The 21,767-nt window shown below is 40.8% G+C and overlaps 2 protein-coding genes across 2 annotated transcripts in view; one reads left to right on the forward strand and one right to left on the reverse strand.

Annotated features, from left to right (window-relative positions):
- Positions 1 to 9,682, reverse strand: part of LOC311072348 (nuclear factor 7, brain-like) — a 33,917-nt gene extending 24,235 nt beyond the window's left edge. Inside the window, exons 1-5 of the mRNA XM_084097312.1 lie at positions 8,970 to 9,682; positions 5,946 to 6,041; positions 5,499 to 5,729; positions 5,399 to 5,421; positions 5,199 to 5,317 (exon numbers count right to left, since the gene is read on the reverse strand). Of these exons, the coding sequence (XP_083953438.1) occupies positions 5,199 to 5,317; positions 5,399 to 5,421; positions 5,499 to 5,729; positions 5,946 to 6,041; positions 8,970 to 9,371 (871 nt within the window). The 5' untranslated portion in view covers positions 9,372 to 9,682. The remainder of the gene's footprint in view (positions 1 to 5,198; positions 5,318 to 5,398; positions 5,422 to 5,498; positions 5,730 to 5,945; positions 6,042 to 8,969) is intronic.
- The window catches only part of LOC311072349 (uncharacterized protein), a 43,410-nt gene extending 22,496 nt beyond the window's left edge, over positions 1 to 20,914 (forward strand). Inside the window, exons 2-4 of the mRNA XM_084097313.1 lie at positions 18,429 to 18,597; positions 18,726 to 18,847; positions 19,776 to 20,914. Coding sequence (XP_083953439.1) covers positions 18,447 to 18,597; positions 18,726 to 18,847; positions 19,776 to 20,090 — 588 coding nt within the window. The 5' untranslated portion in view covers positions 18,429 to 18,446 and the 3' untranslated portion in view covers positions 20,091 to 20,914. The remainder of the gene's footprint in view (positions 1 to 18,428; positions 18,598 to 18,725; positions 18,848 to 19,775) is intronic.
- Positions 20,915 to 21,767: the final 853 nt, after the last annotated feature.

Consider the following 21,767-nt stretch of genomic DNA (forward strand, 5'->3'; position numbering starts at 1 on the left):
ACTAAAATGAAATAGAAAGCTGCGATTACAGACGCTGACATCCACACATAAACACACCACTGACGTCTTCACTTCCAGGTCACGAAGCTGTCAATCAAAAACTCAGTAACCAATGAGAACACACTGCTACTAGCCCCGCCCCCACGAGAGAAATGTGTCAGAACGGCGAACGAAAACTCTGGGATCGTAAACGAAAACTTCAGAAGCGCAAATGAAAACTCTGGAAGCGCATTTGTAAGTTCAGATCAGCGATTGAAATATGAGAAATAGTTAGCAAAACATGCAGTGTATTAAAAACGAAGTAAAAAAATTTGCCTGCGATTTATTCTTTTTCAGTTTCAGAGATAATTTATTTAGTTTCAATTTATATTTTCATTAGTTTCTTGAAAAGCTACGTTCATTATTACTGGCTCAAGAATAATTCCATAGACAGTCTGTGTATCGTTTAAAACTGTTTATTCTACAGGTCTGTTGTGTTTGACTAACTAATTATTTTGGATTGAGAAATAATTATTATTATTCTGAGACAAAATGTTCTAATTGTAACTCTCCTAACAACCTCCAAACTCGGCTCAAACCTTCAGACTGTTCTGACTCTGGCTTTATCTCTTATAACTGATCAGACTTACAGTTTTATGTTATAACTGATCTTACTTATTTAATCTCATTGACTGTCTTTGCCAAAACTGTTAAAAACTGACAAAATCATATTTAAACAGAGAGAATCCCATAGAGACAGAGCGCATTCAGGCCACGCCCACCGGGGGGTGTCATTTCTGACTTATAACAAACAACAAAACTATGTCTAAAAGCTGCTATGTTACAAGGTGTACAGCAAACAAGCTAAAAAACCCAGAAATAAGTTTTATAAGCAGTCGACCCCAAAAAACGAGCGTTTAAGGCAGTGGTTCTCAAAGTGTGGGGCGCAAAAAACAAACAAAACAAAAAAACTGCCAAATGATGTAGCGGGGGGCACGGGAGATAAAAAATAAAAAAAAATAAAAACTGCCAAGTTAACTGACGTCGCATGGAAGATGGATCGGTTTATAAAAGGCAACAGGAAAGCAGTAGATGAGGTCTCACAGACATCACAGGCAGGTGCTGGTCATTCTAAAGCTAAATGCTGAAAATATGATGAGGCATATCTTGCTCTCGGCTTCACTGTTAATGTGGTTGGTGAGGAGGAGAGGCCAATGTGTGTACTATGTCTTAAAACGCTGGCAGCAGACAGCATGAAACCTACCAAATTAAGAAGACACATTGAGACGGTACATCCGAATTATGTTCACAAGCCAACTGAGTTTTTTAAAGGAACACTCCACCGTTTTTTGAAATAGGGCTTATTCACATTCTTTTCCTACATTTAGATAGGTGGGTAAATGCATTTTTGTCTCAGTGCATGCATTGTTTTAGTTTGACAGGGTCGGCGCTAGCTTAGCTTAGCACAATGAATGGAATCCTTTGTTGCCAGCTAGCATGTCCTGAGTAAAAGTGATAAAAAAATAATAAAAAAACACGTAATTACTTCTTGTGGCCTGCGTATTCACAACGAGTACAAATAGCGATGCAGATTAACACTAGGTGATTTCCTAGGCAGATATTGACTTGGGACTATATTATGGGGAAGCACAGGCGAAGCACGGCTACTTAGGCGAAGCACAGCTACTTAGGCGAAGCACTGCTACTTGGGCGCAGAGATATCACGCAACACATGAAATCCCACGACTTCCGTCAACATACCGGCGTGAATAGTAGCTGCCTGGCTATTTTGGCTATTGGGGGAATATGCCGACTGAAATAGAGTGTCGGTGCTGTGGCGAGTGGGACAAGTTGCTGCCATCGATGACCAGGCTCAACGTGTCAGATCAAGATGAGCGTGCCCGCAGTTGTGTCACAGCTACCAAGGATTTCATGGTGCTGATCCATCCGGCAGTACTCGATTTTTTTTTCCGGTGTGATAAAGTGAACTGGAAAAAACGCCCCACGCCGAATGGACCAAATGGACAGCTGTCCACAGAGTAAGTGATTATTTTAAACATGACACATGTATAGTAAACTGCTTGTAGCCTTCTCCTCATAGTAGTTATACTAAAACTCCTGAGCCTAACTCGGTGAGAGAAATATAGCTAACTTAGCCCTCAGTCATTTTATTTTACAGGTAACGATAATAGCGATTTTTATTTTAGTTTGGTTGTTCATGCTAAACAGGTTGAATTCAACAAGAGGTTATACTAGAGGAGGCTAATGTTATTTGAACCGTAGTCTATATCTTACAACCGAATAAAGACACAGATTAACATAAGGAAGAGTAATAAAAGACAACTTACATGTGCACTTTGTTCTGCCTGTGCTTTGAAAATAGATGGGATGGGGACAGCCGTATGTTTCAGACCTAGTACCGTCTTTCTAGACCCATATTCCATTTTTTCAAAGTAACTTAGTCCTCCGGTGCAAAATGCTCTTCGCAAACACGATACTGTTTGATTTTGTAGAGAGGCGTTGAAGTACAGATCTCCAGAGCAGCTAACTTAGCCATTTATTTCTCAGTTCCACATTCGATGGAATTCTGTGAAACATTACATTTGTGTATGTCCTTTGCTTGTTCTCACAACCTTTTGCTACGCAGGTAATTACCATGTTTGCTGTAACTGTAGCTGTAACTTCTCAAAATAAACAATCCAAAAGCGAAGACACTCGGTGCAGGTCACGCGTGTTGTTCTTCTTCTTCTGTGTTTTGACTCGTTGCACGCCGGTATGTTGACGGAAGTCGTGGAATTTCATGTGTTGCGTGATATCTCTGCGCCCAAGTAGCAGTGCTTTGCCTAAGTAGCCGTGCTTCGCCTGTGCTTCCCCCTAATATAGTCCCAAGTCAATATCTGCCTAAGAAATCACATAGTGTTAATCTGCATCGCTATTTGTACTCGTTGTGAATACGCAGGCCGCAAGAAGTAATTACGTGGGTTTCTTTTTTTTTTTTTTATCACTTTTACTCAGGACATGCTAGCTGGCAACAAAGGATTCCATTCATTGTGCTAAGCTAAGCTAGCGCCGACCCTGTCAAACTAAAACAATGCATGCACTGAGACAAAAATGCATTTACCCACCAGTCTAAATATATGAAAGAATGTGAATAAGCCCTATTTCAAAAAACGGTGGAGTGTTCCTTTAAAAGAAAACTTGATCAATGTCGTGGGCAGCAAAGTCATTTTGCAAAAGTCACTTCAGCAACAGCGAAAGCGCAAATGGCTTTGTACAAAATTGCATATCGCATTGCACAATGCAAGAAACCACACACGACTGCATAAGAATTGATTATTCCTGCTGCCATAGATATAGTGTCAGTTATGCTTGATGAGGCAAGTGTCCCGAAATTAAAGACTATCCCAGTGTCTAATGACACAATATCAAGACGAATTTCTGATATTGCAAATGATGTGGAGGAACAGCTCATTGAGAAAATAAAAGGGAAACGCTTTGCGCTCCAAGTTGACGAGGCCACTGAGAGTTCCAAGGACAGTTTGTTAATAGCGTATGTGCGCTTCATTGATGAAAACTCGCTGACTGAAGATATACTGTTTTGCAAGTACATCCCAAACAGAGCAACGGCTGATGAACTTTTCAAGATTATAGATTCGTACTTGACAGAGGCAGGGATTAAATGGGAGGACTGCTTGGGAATTTGCACGGCGCACAGAGCATGGCTGGGAAACGAGCAGGATTGCAGGCACTCATCAAGAGAGTCGCACCTAAAGCAAAGTGGACTCACTGCTTTATACATCGAGAAGCACTCGCATCACGGCAGTTAAGTCCTGCGTTAAATGATGTTTTGTCTGACGTTGTTACCGTGGTCAATTACATCAAAACAAGACCGCTGAAATCCCGACTGTTTTCCGCGCTCTGTCGAAGATGGGCACCGATCACAGTGCAGTGCTGTGCTGTTTTACAGTGAAACGAGATGGCTCTCCTGCGGCAAAGTGCTATCCAGAGTGTTTGAGCTCAGGGAGCAAATTCTAATTTTTCTGCAGGAAGAAGGATTGAATGAGCTTTCCAGCAAGTTCAGCAATGAACAATTTCTAATGAAATTGGCATATCTCAGTGACATGTTCGCCAAGCTGAATCAATTAAACCTTCAGCTGCAGGGCAAAGACAAACACCTACCATATCTGGCAGACCAAGTCAACTCATTCGTCGAAAATTGGAGATGTGGCGGAGGAAACTGGAGCAAGGCAATACAGGTTCATTTGAAAATCTTACTAATTATTCCGAAATTAATAAGCTCACAGAAATCACACCGATGCCCTGTTTTTTGGAACACATTTCTGCTCTGAGAGGTCATTTTCAGAAGTACTTCCCTGACAATAGTGTGCAATTTGACTGGGTGAGAGATCCATTCACTGCTCCTGCACCTGCTGATCTGAGCTCCTCTGAGGAAGAGCAGTTCATTGAGATGACGTCTGACTCAAACATGAGGCTAAAGCTCCCATCACAAAGACTCTGTGAATTCTGGCTTGGTGTGGAGAAGTAGTTCCCACTCATTGGTCAGAAGGCAGTTAAAATTCTGCTCCCTTTTGCTACGTCCTATCTGTGTGAAACAGGGTTCTCTGCTGTTTCCTTACTGAAGACAAAGTACAGATCTAAGCTCAACATTGAAAATGACTTAAGAGTGGCAATATCAAAGCTGCAGCCCCGTTTTGAAAAAATGTGCAGTGAAAAGCAGGCTCACTGCAGCCACTGAACGTTCATAATGTAGCATCACTGAAATATGTAAATTTGTTGATTATTTAAATTAAAAGTTCTTCTATAATATGTTATTCTCTAACAAGGATTCCCGATCAGTTTTAACAGCAATTGTAATTTCAAAATGTTTAATTTCAATAAACAAAATCATACATTTTTCACATTTATTCATAGGTCGAATGGGGGGCATGACCAAAAAAGTTTGAGAAGCACTGGTTTAAGGACACAAATTGGATTGTTTTCCCCGTGGTCTTCAGATTATGACGTGTGTCGCTCTGTCTCTATTAGACTCAATTAAACTGCCATTATATCTAATACTTCTAATCTATCTATCTATCTATCTATCTATCTATAAATACATATATCTATCTATCTATCTATCTATCTATCTATCTATCTAACCATCTGTGTCATGAAGAACCTTTAACTCTCCAGCTCAGATCTTCTGCAGTCAGACTCACTGTTTTGGACGATGTCCTGCATCTTCTTCCAGACTGTGAACGGCAGGTTGCCCAAGTATCGTGGCACATGAATCAAAGCTCCAGAAGCCTTCTGTGGATCCGGCTGTAAGCTCTGGACTCTGGAAGAACATTCAGGAGTCAGAACTGCAGTGGCTTTGGATCAGAACCAGAGAGACCAGAGACAGGAGCAGATCACTCACCTTTCCATTGAGACTGGAAACTCCTGCAGAACAAACACACCATTTATCATCAAGAACTCAATCAATCAACCAATGATCAACCAATGATCTGAAATCAGACCTTCAGAAAGCAGACGTCATTGGCTTTCATCATCTCCTCCATGTCTTTGATTGTGTGTGAAAGAGCTGAGATGTGTGTGTTCATCTCCTCCAGCTTCTCCTTCATCCTCTGCTTCTTCTGCTCCTCTTCCTCCCTCAGTGCAGTGACTGTAGCTTCTTCTTCATCTCTGAGAAACTGATGAAGCTTCTCAAACTGCTGTTTAATCTGACGCTCTGTGTGCTCAGCTTGAGACTGAAATCACATCACATTCACTTCAATCATCTCAACCAACACACATCAACACTTCACATCATTCATATCAGAGATAAACTCAGATACCCGACATAGAACGGATCCAGAAGCAGATTGATGCTCGTCATTTACAGAAATAATCAACTGGAATCCATTATATTAAATCATAACTGTATACAGTGATACTATACATGACTCTTGATTCTGTTTCCTCACCTTGATGTGTTGAACTGTTTTCTCAAACTCTGCTTTCATTTTTTCATTGCGTTTAAGTTTCTCTTGTAAGGTCTTCAGTGCTGTATTGAGCTCCTCCTAGAATTGAACAAAAAACATGAAACACAAGATTACAGTGAAGAGAAGAAGAAGAAGAAGAAGAAGAGAAGCCAATACAGTGATATGATCATATATCATCTCTTTTCATGGCGAATCCACTTTTGCTAGTTTAACGACGGGAAAAATGGTTGACACTCCCGGCGCATGGTCTAAAAGGGTCGTCCCTATTCTCTTAATGAGTAATGGGTGTGTTTTGGGCATAACGTGCAATAAACCAATCAGTGTCTCATCTCACATTCCCTTTAATAGCTAGTTGTGCTCGCGCCATGGAGGATTCACTATTTACATGACGGAATTTGATAGTGGAAAAACTGAACACTTCTCAAGCGAGGAAACGGACCATCTACAGGACAAGCCGGATTCCACCATATCTTTATGTACACAATATACATTTTTTACATTGTAATCCTTTTATTTTGAATGTTTTGCATATTTGTGTGCTGCTGCGCTCTGTGTAATAAGCAGAGAGTGTGTGTGTCTGGGTGTGTGTGTAGTAAGCAGAGTGTGCACGCGTTGTAGACCCGCCAATAAGTTTATATTACTAACGCGCTCTTTAAATAAAATAAAAAAATACTGCGTCATTGACTTTAGACCAGCGGCTGGTTGCATAAACATAGCCATAATGTTAAGACAGTGTCTTAAGTTCTAGTATGACCTACTAGCAGTTAGTCAGGGGCAGTCAGTCTTAGTTCCCTTTCGAGAGGTCTCCCCTATTGCGTAAGTAGCTTACGCTATGGGAAAACTCATTTTCTCAAAAATATATTGAAGCCATTTTTTTTTAAACGCAGTGTAGCTGCACAGCACACACAGATGAACGGTGAGCGTGGTCATTGGCTGTGCTGCGGCAACTGCACGAACCTATGACGGGGCGGCTCAGGCGCATAGTCAAATCAGGGCAACTCGCGCCCTGACACGTCAGAGCCTGCCATTGTACGTCAAGTTTCTTTAGATTAAAATCTCCTTCAGCGAACCACCACTTCACTGAACCTCCGGATTATTAAGCCTTCGCCGCCGTTGAAAAGCATCCAGTGGAACCAGCCCCTGCTTCGCAGGCTTGAGGACGCCGGCTTCCTTTGCTGCCTTCTTACTGCTGCTTCTGCTGCGCCTATCCAGCGTGCCATATCCTTTTTTGCTGTGTGTTCGCCGCTGCGACACATTACTAAGATAAATTTCCTGCGAGCGTTGTTGCAAATGCCTCGCACCACCTGCGCCTCGTGCAGAGGCCCTCTTGTTGGAGGAGATCGCTACATCCTCTGCGCTTCCTGCCTGGGCCGGGACCACGCAGAAGCTGCACTCGCCAAGGGCGGCTGCCCTGAGTGTGACGTGATGGATCTCCCCACACTGCGGGCTCGCCTTGCCATCTTCACCGAGGACGACCCCGCCGCTCCCTCTTTCCCTTTGCTCGAGCTGCGCAAGAAAAAGCGCCATTCACAAAGGATGCCTGAGCGGACGGAGACGAGCGATGTCACACCGGTACATTCCCCGCATGCCTCGCTCTCTCTGGATGATTCCCCCTCGCCAGGTCAGTTCACACAGGCGGACCAGTGCCCCTCTACGCGAGCGGCAGGTCTCGTCTCCTTTGGAGTGTCGGACGACAAGGATGACAGCCTTTCTCTAGCTGCATCGGACGATTGGACGGGGTCTTCTGACCCGATACCGTCCACACAGGCCAGTGCGAGGGCGAATCTGGATTCTGAAATCATCCGTGTTCTCTCCAGGGCCGTCGAAGACCTCGGGATCGATTGGTCTTCCCTGGAAGAACCTGCACGCAGCAGGTTAGACGAGTGGCTCCTGCAGGGGCGCCGGCAGGCCCCTCAGCAGAGACCCGCCCCGTTCTTCACGGAAGTTCACGACGAACTCACCAAGTCGTGGAAGGTGCCACACTCAGCTCGCCTGAAACGTTCCTTTTCCTTGACGCTCTCCTCCGTGGACGGCGCAAAGGAAAAAGGCTATAACGCGATTCCTCCCCTCGAAGAGGCCATGGCCGCTCACCTCTGCTCGCCCACTGCTGGATGGAAGGCTAAAGCCACTCACCCGTCGAAGCCCTGCCGCACTACTTCAGCTCTTGCCAGTCGCGCATACACCGCCGCCGGTTAAGCTGCATCGGCGCTTCACACAATGGCTGTCCTCCAAGTGTTTCAGGCCAAGCTTCTCCAACCCAGAGGCTTTTAAGGATCTACGCAGCGCCACAGACTTGGCCCTGCGAGCCACAAAGTCTACAGCCCAGTCCATCGGCTGCAGCATGGCAAACCTGACTGTTCTAGTACGACACCTGTGGCTCACGCTGACGGACATGAAGGACGCAGATAAGGCGGCGTTTACCCACGATACCCACGATAACGTACGCACCCCTACACACAAGTACTGTTCCCACAGTCTCAAACATGTCCCCAGCTCATGCTGGAAGTTTCATAAATGTAGAGCGCGTGTCTACTGTCATGTACGCATCCCTGCACACAAGCACTGTTCCCTCATCTCAGGGAACCGAAGTTACGTTAGTAACCGAGACATTTTCGGTATCAAAGTAGGCTTATCTACATTTTTATGTAACTGATTTAGAAAAGCTATGAACCATCTTAAAGAAAATAAATTGATGTCTAACTTGTAAGACTAGTCTTAGAGGTTTATGCAACCGGCCCCAGGTTTGATTTGGTCAATGGCTCAGTCTATTTCAGTTCCTCAAAATAGCAACGGTCCAACAATGCGCCTGAACCTATTTTTTACAGTCTATGGCCTGAACACACTCCTGGTTCTCAGACCAGCAGCCCATGGGTGCACAGATCGGCGGAAATTGCTCTGGCTGTATGACAGGGCCCTGTTTGTGTGTGTGTGTGTGTGTGTGTGTGCGCTACTCTCTTCATGTCACTTTCAGTTTCATACATGTAAAACAAGATTTATTTGTCTTACCTTATATGATGAAACCACTTCACTGATGGGTCTGAATTTATGATTGTCATGTTGTTGTGAAGTAATACACACTAAACACACAGGCTGTTTGTCCTGCAGACACAAGAGTTTGAGTTTCTCACTGTGTAAACTGCAGATCTCCTCAGATCCTGATGAACGCGTCTCATTTCTCTCCTTCAGGAATGACTCACACATGTTTTTTAACGCCAGATTAAGAGGAGGATTGTCTTTGGAGGATCTTCTCCTGCAGACAGGACACTCCTGAGTTTTCTTGTTTCTCCAGAACTGTTGAAGACACTCTTTACAGACACTGTGACTACATGATAAAACAACAGGAGCCTTGAAGATTTCACAGCACACGGGACAAGAAAGCTCTTCTGCAAAGACATTTAGTGAAGCCATTTTCACCGTCTGAGCTCCAGCAACACAAACTTTACTTTCACTTTCTGAACGACGGGTTTAAAAATGAATCGCCTTGAGAATCACAACGATCTGCTGTCTGTTCAGAAACAAATGTCTCACAAATCCTTCTTGGAAGTGTTTGTCTTCATTCTCCACTGATCGCTGCTTCTTTATTGCTTTTGTCGCGAGAGAAGAGAGTCAGCATGACAGAACAGAGAAATAATAAGTCAGTCTCTTCCTGGTAAGTGTTGTAAGAGGGTGGAGTTTATGATCACATGTGGTTCAAAGAACAACATCAGGATTTCTTCAGGTTAAATTTGAACTCAGCAGCGCACTGAATCGTGCACTCGTAGCAGCGTCTCTCCGTTAAAGCAAGTCAATCAAACAGCAGTCACGTAGTAGGAAACTTGTAGGCGCTCAGTAGATTATGTTGAACTGAACATCCGATTTAAATCGTCCAATAAACAACAATGACGACGAAAACCCACCATAACCTTAACCAGGCATATTGAACACACCTGAAATTATGTTTTATTAAAGGACAAGTTCGGTATTTTACACTTAAAGCCCTGTTTTCAGATCGTTTCTGATGAAATGCAATGGTTAAGATTGAAATTTGGACAAATGCTGCTGGCCCGAGAATTTTCGGTTTCTGTGGTAGCACCCCCCACCTCCACAATGGTTGCATAGGTGCACTGGAACAATCCTTCCTAAAACGCATTAAACTATCGTTTACAAAGACGTGAAACTCACCGAGTGGTCAGGGGTGTTCACTGATATGCTCACACAAAAATCGCTGCAAAAGATGCTTTTAATAAATAATAATAATTTCTATAAATGAAAAGAGCCTTAAGATTAAAGGTCCCGTTCTTCGTGATCCCATGTTTCAAACTTTAGTTAGTGTGTAATGTTGCTGTTAGAGCATAAATAATATCTGTAAAATTATAAAGCTCAAAGTTCAATGCCAAGCGAGATATTTTATTTAACAGAAGTTGACTACATCGAACGGCCCGTTTGGACTACATCCCTCTACTTCCTTCTTTAATGACGTCACTAGAACCGTTTTTTGACTAACCTCCGCCCACAGGAATGCTCCCTCAACTCTACCGAAATTCGTTTATGTACTTGCGCACTTCTTATAACTTACTGTGTTTACTCAGCTCTTACAGTGATTTTCTGAAGTAAAACTGACGCTTCATCTTTTGTGTGATGTACAATAAACTTTATTAAACTCATCAGTATATGTTTGATCATCATTCAGACAGCAGACTTGTAGGCTATTAATAAATAATGGATACATACAAGCAGATGACAAATACGTTATAATAACCGTAATTAAACTACTAAACTATACCTGTTCCATCTCTATACAGCACTCTGACTCTGAAGGCATTATTGTCCGACTCGAAATGAACACCGTTACTGAGAGTTTCTGATATTATCATCATTCCGTGAGATGAGATTGTCCTGAGAGACTGAGCGTGAGCTCATGAAGCTCCGCCCCCTGGGTCGTCCAGCAGCAGCTCATTTGCATTTAAAGGGCACACACTAAAACAGCACGTTTTTCTGAGCCCCAAAAAATGACAATTTAAACATGCTGTAAAAAATGATCTGTTGGGTATTTTGAGCTAAAACTTCACATACACACTCTGGGGACATCAGAGACTTATTTTACATCTTGTGAAAAGGGGCATAATACGGGACCTTTAAATTGCACTGTGACATCCATCCTATGACATGACTGAAGACAGAAAGATAAAGGAACAAGAGAGAAAGCTAATATGACGGCGTTTAAGACAGAAAAAGTCATATCGCATTAATTATCGCAGGCAATACGTCCGTGATAATTAATGCGATATGGCTCAGCTTGTCAGTGAACTATGGCTCTGTGTAGTAAATGCCGCTCCATCTGAAAGCAGGTGATGGCGATTTACTACTAATCAAGGAACCGGCTTTACTGACGAGATGCGCATAACAATGTCATGCGATATATCGCCCAACCCTACCCAGAACACAGGGAAGAGAGTCAAATCTCTCTGGATTATCAGGAAGAGGTTGATAGTTCTCGCTGTATCTCACACTGGTCAGATCATCAGACAGGACGAGACGTGGATCTGCAGTGTTTGGATCCAGCATCACAGGAGCTGATGAGACACAATCAACAGATGCTTTTATTCTGATCTTCATATAATGATCGACAGTGAACCCAACACAGATTATTATGAATTATGACTCTCGTCCTGTTGATCAAACACATTTTCCTCTGATCACTGTCAGTGCTGTTATTAGTTTCACACTCGTTTTTATCATCAGCGTTTAACGGCATCAACTACAAACATTAAATATGGGATTCAGACATTTGTGTCCATCAAGAGAAACTGATACTTTGGAAAATTGAATTAATAATAATTTTCCTAAAAAGGATCAAAACTCTGAATAGTCCTTGTTTCTGTCTTTGACAGAATCTTCAAACGAGTCAAAACTGTTAAAACTCCAACTGACAAAAAAGCTAAAAAACCCAGAAATAAAGTTCCCAGAAATCTATCAGTTTGTATCATGAAGAACCTGTAACTCTCCAGCTCAGATCTTCTGCAGTCAGACTCACTGTTTTGGACGATGTCCTGCATCTTCTTCCAGACTCTGAACGGCAGGTTGCCCAAGTATCGTGGCACATGAATCAAAGCTCCAGAAGCCATCTGTGGATCCGGCTGTAAGCTCTGGACTCTGGAAGAACATTCAGGAGTCAGAACTGCAGTGGCTTTGGATCAGAACCAGAGAGACCAGAGACAGGAGCAGATCACTCACCTTTCCATTGAGACTGGAAACTCCTGCAGAACAAACACACCATTTATCATCAAGAACTCAATCAATCAACCAATGATCAACCAATGATCTGAAATCAGACCTTCAGAAAGCAGACGTCATTGGCTTTCATCATCTCCTCCATGTCTTTGATTGTGTGTGAAAGAGCTGAGATGTGTGTGTTCATCTCCTCCAGCTTCTCCTTCATCCTCTGCTTCTTCTGCTCCTCTTCCTCCCTCAGTGCAGTGACTGTAGCTTCTTCTTCATCTCTGAGAAACTGATGAAGCTTCTCAAACTGCTGTTTAATCTGACGCTCTGTGTGCTCAGCTTGAGACTGAAATCACATCACATTCACTTCAATCATCTCAGTCGACACACATCAACACTTCACATCATTCATATCAGAGATAAACTCAGATACCCGACATAGAACGGATCCAGAAGCAGGTCGATGCTCGTCATTTACAGAAATAATCAACTATAATCCATTATATTAAATCATAACTGTATACAGTGATACTATACATGACTCTTGATTCTGTTTCCTCACCTTGATGTGTTGAACTGTTTTCTCAAACTCTCCTTTCATTTCTTCATTGTGTTTAAGTTTCTCTTGTAAGGTCTTCAGTGCTGTATTGAGCTCCCCCTAGAATTGAACAAAAAACATAAAACACAAGATTACAGTGAAGAGAAGAAGAGAAGACAATACAGTGATATGATCATAAGAAAACCTAAGTAAACACAAGGTACAGTTTGTAAAAGAAAATGTTATTTATTGAAGCAAAAAGTTATTCAATACCAACAAGGCCTGCGTGAAAATGTATTTGCCCCTGTAGTTACTAATTCCTCAAATCTATGAAATGTATTTATAATGTGGTTCAGCTGGACTAAACACAACCAGTCCTGATTACTGAAGCCCTATTCAATCAAATCAACACTTAAATAGGACTTTTTCAACAGCATCAAGTTTGTTAAAAGGTCTTAAAGTGCCCCATATGCTTTCTCGAATATTCCCTTTCATGCAGTGTGTAATACGGCTGTTTGTGAATGTAAATGTTCTGCAAAGTTGTAAAGTGGAAAGTGCTCGATAAATAAAGTTATTGTCTCCCAAAAGAAAGAATCGGAATCGAGTCTGAACCGCCTAAACGAGTCGTCAGTAACTCCAGTCTCACTTCTGTGACCGGCATATGTAACAATGTAACATATTTGCATAATAAACGCCTATGGTCTTCATTGGCTGCCCGTGAACAACGTCTACTTTGCCCCGCCCTCAAAAGCTGCAGCTGTTCGTGTTCATGTCGAGAAGATGCTGTTTTCTGCGCTGCAACAGCAAACTCTCTTTGCATTTTTTTGCATCTCTTTTCACCTATTACTCTTAATGAGTAATAGGTGTGTTTTGGGCATAACGTGCAATAAACCAATCAGTGTCTCATCTCCCATTTTAAAGATAATTCATTAATCTGGTGCATTTTGAGTCACCCGAATCCACTGTTAAAAATAAATAATCCACCCGCAAACCCCATATTCTCTGATTTAGATATCTGCATCTGATCATCACATTACAATTATTCAAATTCTTAGTGTTAAGCATATGGTAGGCTGATTTAAAATGAACATTTATTTAAAATAAAAGTTCTTCTTTTGGCAAAATTACATTTCCTTAATAGCCTAAACAGAGGCTTTATTTCCTTCAAGCTTAAATTGACAATGTTTCATTACATCACTGTTTGAAAACACTCAGAATAATTTTTTGTACCTTTATAAAGGGCATTTTCCCCTAATTTTATTAAATGTATGCTCCATCTTTCATTTCAAATTCTTAAATTTGATAAATATATTCAATTAAAATAATTAGACACTAGGCTTTTACCAATAAAATGTAATAATTTACATTGAAAAATTATAACTGTATTAAATTTGATTATTTTAAATATTATGAGAACTGGGGCACGTTCAAGTTCAAAACGGTGCGAAACGTTTTGCTACGGTTTCCGGGTTGAACGTCATGTTTCCTGGAAACGTCGTGCACCGGTGTGCAACGGGGTTTGAGATACGTTTTCTCTTGTTTGGTGGGTGTGTCAGAACTGCAGTCCAATCAGCAGCAACATGTATATGAAGCACGCGGTATTAAAGTGAACTCGCACAATGGGTTCAAGGAAAGTAATTTACAAATGTGTTGGATGCAGCTCGGTATACGCAACAACTGAGGATATTAGAAGACATGTTTGTCGTAAGTTTTATTGTAAAAATATAGGATATCAACCAGGGGCGGCGCCAGCCGATTTTACCGGGGCTTCAGCCCCGAATGTTTTGAGTCAAGCCCCGAATGTAATGACTGTCACTGAACAAATATGAAACTGGACAATAGCCTATGTAAACCCCCGAAATCATAAGTTGCTTTATTTCATTGCGCTTTGGCTTTGCATATACTGCACACAGCCTGTAAAAATAGACCTTAAAAATAATCTAGCCTATAGAATACATTTCTTTGCTGTCGGTAGCCTATGGGGTACTCCGTTTCTTCCTCTCATGCAGCAGGTAGGGGAGGAGCTAGCACAGTCCAACCGCAAGAGTGCGAGCCGAGATAATAACTGAGACAGTCAGCGAGCAGGAAAGAAAAAATTAAAGAAAAATGAAGCAAACGAGATTTTGGGTTTTTTTCGGAAAGAAGTCAGTGGGTAAGAATTCAGTTTTTTTATCCTTAAAGTCTGAAGATCATCATCTGGCTGGATTTCACTGTAGGCATTTGTTTAACTAGTCATTACGATTGGCTAATCTTCAAGTACAGAATCTCCTCCGGATAAAAACACAGAAGAAGAAGCTGAAACAAGTGATAGAAGATTGCTCACTCACTCAAAATATAAAATAACGTGGTCATCAAACATTAAACAGTGTGTAAATCAAAAACCTGCTTAATATTACCAAAGGGGGACCACCTGTCCCGCATTTTGCGGGAAGCTTTCAAATTTGAAGCTTTTGATTTGAAATGTGAAGCTTTGTTGTGACGCAATTTAATTTTGTCTGCATCATTTTATTTAATCGTCCTTTAAATTACAATTCTAAATAAATGTAATAAGAAAACACTGAACATGCTGTTGAGGCTCGCGCAGTTATTTATAACATATTATAGTTAAGAAACAACATCCTAGGCTATACACGACCAGAGAGCTGTTTTCCTGAATGCCATCAAGATTGAAACCGAGACTGATTTCATAACAGTTGCAACAATGTTCAATTCAATGTTTTTGTTCTGTTTCAGCAGTGAAAATAGTTCCAAACAAAGATCACAGCAGAACCATCTCACAGCAACACTTGTTGCATTACTGAATGATTCGGCGTTTTGAACGAATCGGTTGAGTCAAAGATTTATTTACCCATTCATAAACTGCCTCATTCTGAATAAATCGGCCGTTTGAACGAATCGTTTGAATGAATGACTCAATGACTCGCTCATTAAGACGGTCGCCTGCCGCCTCCTACTGGCGGTTTAGTTTCATAAATTGTCATTCTTTTCAACATTCCTTATTTGTATATTTAAAAACATTTAAAAATAATCTAATTTAGTTTAGATTTAGATTTAATAAAATTAGGGGGGGAATTACCTTTATAAAAGGTACAAAAAAATATTTTTTTCAAGCAGTGATGTAATGAAACATTGACAATTTAAGATTGAAGGGAGTAAAGCCTCTGTTTAGGCTATTAAGGAAATTAAATTTTGCCAAAAGAAGAACTTTTATTTTATATAAATGTTCATTTTAAATCAGCCTACTTCAGTGTGATATGTTACCATATTATCATGCTTAACAGTGAGAATCTGAATAATTGTAATGTGATGATCAGATGCAGATATCTAAATCAAAGAATATGGGCGGTTTTGCGGGTGGATTATTTATTTTTAACAGTGGATTATGGTGACTCAGTGTCCACCAGATTAATGAATTTATCTTTAAAATGTACAAAATTTTCTTACGGGGGAGCATGCCCCCAGACCCCCCTAGGGGTACCAGGCTCCACCCACAAAAATAATGAAGTTAACCAAGGTGTGGGAACCCTGTGAAAGTAAATTGTTACTGTAATAATAAAATAAAAAAAAACTCTTCGAGTGATCCCTGTATTTACATAAAATGGGCTGGGCTAAGCCCCGGATGTCCTTAAATGCTGGAAACGCCCCTGATATCAACATAATGATGATGTAGTTGTTTATATTTTTAGCTTCATTGCAAGTGTATGACATTTGGTATAGAAATAAACAATGATAATTAAGTGCTTTTCCTAAAAATGAGAAAGAAAATACAGGGTATTAAAACAGTATGAACTACAAATAAAGTCAGTATGTGAGGCTAAATAGATGTGTTTTAGTCTGAATTAGGTCTGATGTGCTTCCATTTCAGTTTCAGCAATCCCTTCACTCGACTGGGATGTTCTCTTTTGTTCTGGGCGGCAAGTGCAGTAACTGTAACATCGGGCATATAGTATTAAACACATATTTATACCGACTTCATCAGGCTCTGAAAATTCTTCACAAAGAACACAAAGAATGGCCTTCTCAGCTGCCATAGTTGCAACTCTTGCGTCATCAGAACAGTGTGTTCAACGCATCACCGTTTCGGTTTAAAAAACGTTGTGCAACGTTTTGTCGGGGCTGAACGCAGCCCTGACTACACGTTGTTTTCCGACCATTCATCGCGGGCCGTCTCACACACTCATTCACACACATAGGCTACACATGCTCACTCACATAGCCTACACGCACTCACTCACACACACACACTCACTCACATACTCTCTCTCTCTCTCTCTCTCTCTCTCTCTCTCTCTCTCTCTCTCTCTCTCTCTCACGCACACACACACATGCTCTCTCACTCACACACTCACTCTCGTGCGCACACACACACACACACACTCGCTCTCGCGCACACACAGTCACACACTCGCTCACTCACTCACTCGCGCGCCTTCATCGTGGAGGACCGTTAAAAAATTAAGCATGCTAGTCTTTCTGTCTGATGTTGTGAAGCATCGCAGACGCGACGTAGGTTGTCGCCCACTATGACACACTATACGAGATGAAACGATCGAATCTTGCGTCCCGACGGCCGTTGTATTTTGCGAATCCCCACGACATCCTACGTAAAACGGATCGTGCCAAAATCGGCCTAAAATCGTGTAATCTGAACCAGGCATAATGTAGACTATTGAGAGTTTTCTCATTTTGAATGCTCAATATAATGTTTTTCACATAATCAGATGGTTCAGATGTGATCGTGATATCCTAGTAAATAATGGGTTGTATTATTTTTTTTATTTAATAAAAGTGTTTTTTTTCTTTCTCTGATGTGCTGGCCATAGTGTTTGTTCTACTTCAGTCAGGTTAGGTATGCAATCTGTTGATAGGTTATAGACTTTCTACTGATATAAACTGTTTTTCACTTTAATTAGATAGTCCTAAAATATATCTACTAATACTTAGTTGAGAATGTCTATTAATAGTCAACTGATCATAAACAATTTCTTTGTTGACAAGCAACAAATAAGCAACTACATGTAATCTTTAGTTGACTATCAACAGATTTTAAATCAGCTAAAATAATCATTCATTTGATGCATATGAGACCCCTTGAGTAGGATATACAGTATCATATACTTCATATGCTGACATGACTGTTGACATTTAACTGACAGATTGATCTTGAGTTGTTGGTACTCAATCTACAGAAAGTTAGTTGACAATTGAAAGTTAGTCGCCAATTGGTTAATAACCTGTTGCAAAATAACATTGACAGTCAACAGGCACTTTTTCATAAAATCTGTAGATTAACACTTGAATTGTACCTTATAGTCTATAGGCAGTCAGTTGAACGTATGTTACTTGTCAGTTGAAACAGTGTTGTTGAATGTCAACTACTGAATGGCTACTAATAACTAGTAAAATCTCAACAAACGGACTATCAAAATAAAGTGTTACCCATTTATTCTACAAAGATTGTTTTAAGTTTGTTTTAGATATGCCTGCTTTTTTTTTATCTTATGAGGTTACACTTTAACATAATTGCTACTTTGACTCATTCGTTCATAGATATCTCTCTTGCTCGTACATGCCTTCATTGAGATAGTGATAGATTTTGAAAGAATTCAAGTAAATACACAATCATGATTTCTTAGTCTATCAAAACATGTGCACACTATCCATGGTGGTAAAGGATGAAAAAGTCCCAAGTAACCTCTTTGCAATCTTGTAATATGCTTTGTCATTAGATAAATCTGGACTTTGCTATGCTGTTCAATGCTGAAACATCCAACAAGTTTCTTAAGAGGTGGGAGACGGCATTCAAGCAAAAGGTCATCAATGAAGCCAAGTCTCTTACTTCAACAGCAGAAATTCTGTGTCTTCTCAATGCAGCAGGTAGACAAGGATCTGAAAATGGTTGGTATGATTTGTGAGGATGTCATAATTTCATATTTGCTCTGGTTTCTTGTTATTGTGAGCACTGAATCTTTTGTTTTTGTTTTATCTTAAATCACCCACCACTCCCTAAACATCTACTTATTCAGATTGGGACAGTGACATGTCATCTGTTATGCTGCTGTTGCATCTCCTGCCTCCTCCTCCAGGGAGGAAGAAGACTAAGATCAGTCCAACAGAGGCTGTTGACAGACTTGTGCATTTCCATAAGGTAAAACTCACAATACAGTTGCAAAGTCATTGTGAACATTTCAATTAAGATTTGGGTTATAAACCCTAAAATGCAGTGGTTTTCATTCATGGTCCTTGGGACTGAACCCTCTGCACATTTTGTCTCTCTGACCTGTCAAGGTAGTTCACCCAAAAAAATCACCCTCAGGTTGTTCCAAACCTGTATATATTTCTTTGTACTGCTGAGCACAAAGGAAGATATTTTGAAGAAAGTTTGTGCCCAAAGTGGTCTGTTTACAAACTTTCTTCAAAATATCCTCCTTTGTGCTCAGCAGTACAAAGAAATATATACAGGTTTGGAACAACCTGAGTGTGTGTAAATGACAGAATTTTCATTTTTGGGTAAACTAACCCTTTAGTTTAGTTCATGGAGCTCTTACCTAATGAGGTGAAGATCTTAAACAGGTTTGTTGAATAAGGGAGACATACAACATGTGCAGAGCTGTTGGTCCACAGGACCGGGATTGAAAATCGCGGGCATAATGTGACTGTCTAATTGTACCTTTTAGAATCTCTAATTGCATGCATTCAGTTGCATTCTATTGACCTACAGCTCTCGGATTTCCATGTACAACTCTTTGTTCTAATGAAGTAAGTCAGTCACATAGCTTGGTTTGGCTGAGTGTGTATCAGCAATTTTTTTTTTTTTTCTTGTGGTGGTGGTGGGAGGCGGGGGATTCATTTAATGGTTATCCTTTCACTGTGATACACAAAGCATGATACCAACTGGTTTTGTCAGGCACATATTGGGTTAAGGTGTCATATAGGTGTGTTTTTTTATTGATTTTAATTCAATTTTTTTGTTAATTAGAATGTGAGCAAGTTACCAGTACCAGGTTTGATGCATTTATCATTTCACATTGTAATTAGTTTTTTTCCTGTATGTTTGATCTAATTTTTTGTTTCAGTCCTGCACCAGTATTGAAGGCCATCTCAGTGGGAGGGAGGGCCACCAGCCATTTCTACTGAGATCAGGAAGGATCAAGGGCAGGATCGACCACTTTTACGTCGCTGTGGACAAGCGCCTTATCCCTTGCTCTGGAACCAGCTCCTTAAGTGCCTTTGATGAACTTTTCAAAGTTCACTATGTCTTCAACTTGTCCTACGAGGAAGCCCTGGTCAACTTCTTTACCTTCCTGCAGACCACAGTTTACAACATAGATGTTGGTCTTTCAAGTGAGTCTCCCAGAGTTAGGGAACTGCGTGCAAAGCTTTTAAATTAGTTTTCAATGTTAAAGTGTTTCCTCTGTAAAAGTTTGCATGCAAACAGCCACTCTTTGATAGCTCATTTAAGAGTCACACAAAGTTTCTATCCTTCGTTAAAGTTTAAGTTGTTGTGTGCACAGAGTGGCTGTAGTCGGCAGTCTTGCTCATATTCTGGGTTTCGAAAGCATTTGAACACTTTTCATGCTGTTGATGGCTGTCCCGCTTTTGATTTGTCATCTGGTGAACCGTCATCTCAAAATGTTGATGATAATCAGTCAGGTTCTTTGTTTGTTGGAGAAAGTGATCCCCAAGTTGCTCTCATTGAGAATGTTACATTTTCCAGGAGAGAAACGGCAGATATATGTGCCTCAATTGTCGCCAAATTACAGTGCAGTGGAGTAGCCAATAGCTTGGTATCATCAGTTGTTTCAGACCTTGAGGACCTCACCACGGAACTGCATAGCCAAACTCGTCAAGATGTGATTTCTGTCATTCCTCTTAATAACCCTGTCAGATCAGCTGTCGAAAATAGTTTAGAGCATTTTGAGAATCCCTTTTCCATGTTTAACACCGAAACTAAAAGAACTAATTATTTCGTTGACAAATGGGGTGTTGTGGAGCCTGTTGAAATTGTGCTTGGCATGAGATATGACATGAGGAGAAACAAAAAGACTGGATGTTATGATCAGGTCCCAGTAAAAGATACATACGTGTATGTCCCAATTTTGGAAACATTGAGATTTATGTGTCGAAATGTAGATGTATGTACTCTGCTGGCAGAATTTACAGGAAGGCAGAAATCACATTTTGAGGACTTTTGTGATGGAAGTTACTTCCAGAGTCATCCATTATTCTCAAGACATCCCAGTGCTTTACAAATTCAGGTGTACTACGATGAATTTGAAACCGCAAACCCTCTTGGCTCTAAACGTGGGGTACACAAGGTTGGTGCTCTTTATTTTGTGCTTCGAAATCTACCTCCCAAATTTAATTCGAGACTGATGAATATCCATTTGATTGCTCTATTTCATGCGCAAGATGTGAAAAGGTACGGTTTTGACCCCATCTTGGAACCATTGATTCGTGACATAAAGATTCTAGAAACGGATGGTATTGAACTACCCATATCAATGAGTAGAGTTTATGGCACAATATGTCAAGTAATTGGAGACAACTTGGGGATGCACTCAATACTTGGGTTCACAGAATCATTTAGTGGACATTACTCATGTTGTCTATGTTTAACTGTAAAAGCTGATGTCCAGTTAGTTCACAACGAGGATGATTTTAGGGTTATTTTGCGTGATCATTCAATTTATGAACAGCACTGTAGTGAGTTAGAATCTGACCCTCAACTTAAGTCAACACATGGCCTCAAAAGAAATTCATCACTCAATAGTCTGCAGTATTTTCATGTGTGCCACAACTACTCTCTAGATGTGATGCATGACCTCCTGGAAGGAGTTGTACAATTTGAAATGAAACTACTGTTTGAGTATCTTTCAGAAAAATTTGTTACACGGAGTGAATTGCTCTCCAGAATATATTCATATGATTATGGATATTTGGAGAGAAAAAATCGTCCTACAAAAGTCAATCTAGAGCACAGTGGAAATAGCATAAGGCTTAATTCTATCCAGGCACTCTGTCTTGTCAAACACGTTCCATTAGTGTTTGGTGATATTGTACCCTTA

This window comes from Abramis brama (genome assembly GCF_963993115.1).
Source record: "Abramis brama genome assembly, chromosome: 21".
NCBI classification, from domain to species: Eukaryota; Metazoa; Chordata; class Actinopteri; order Cypriniformes; family Leuciscidae; genus Abramis; species Abramis brama.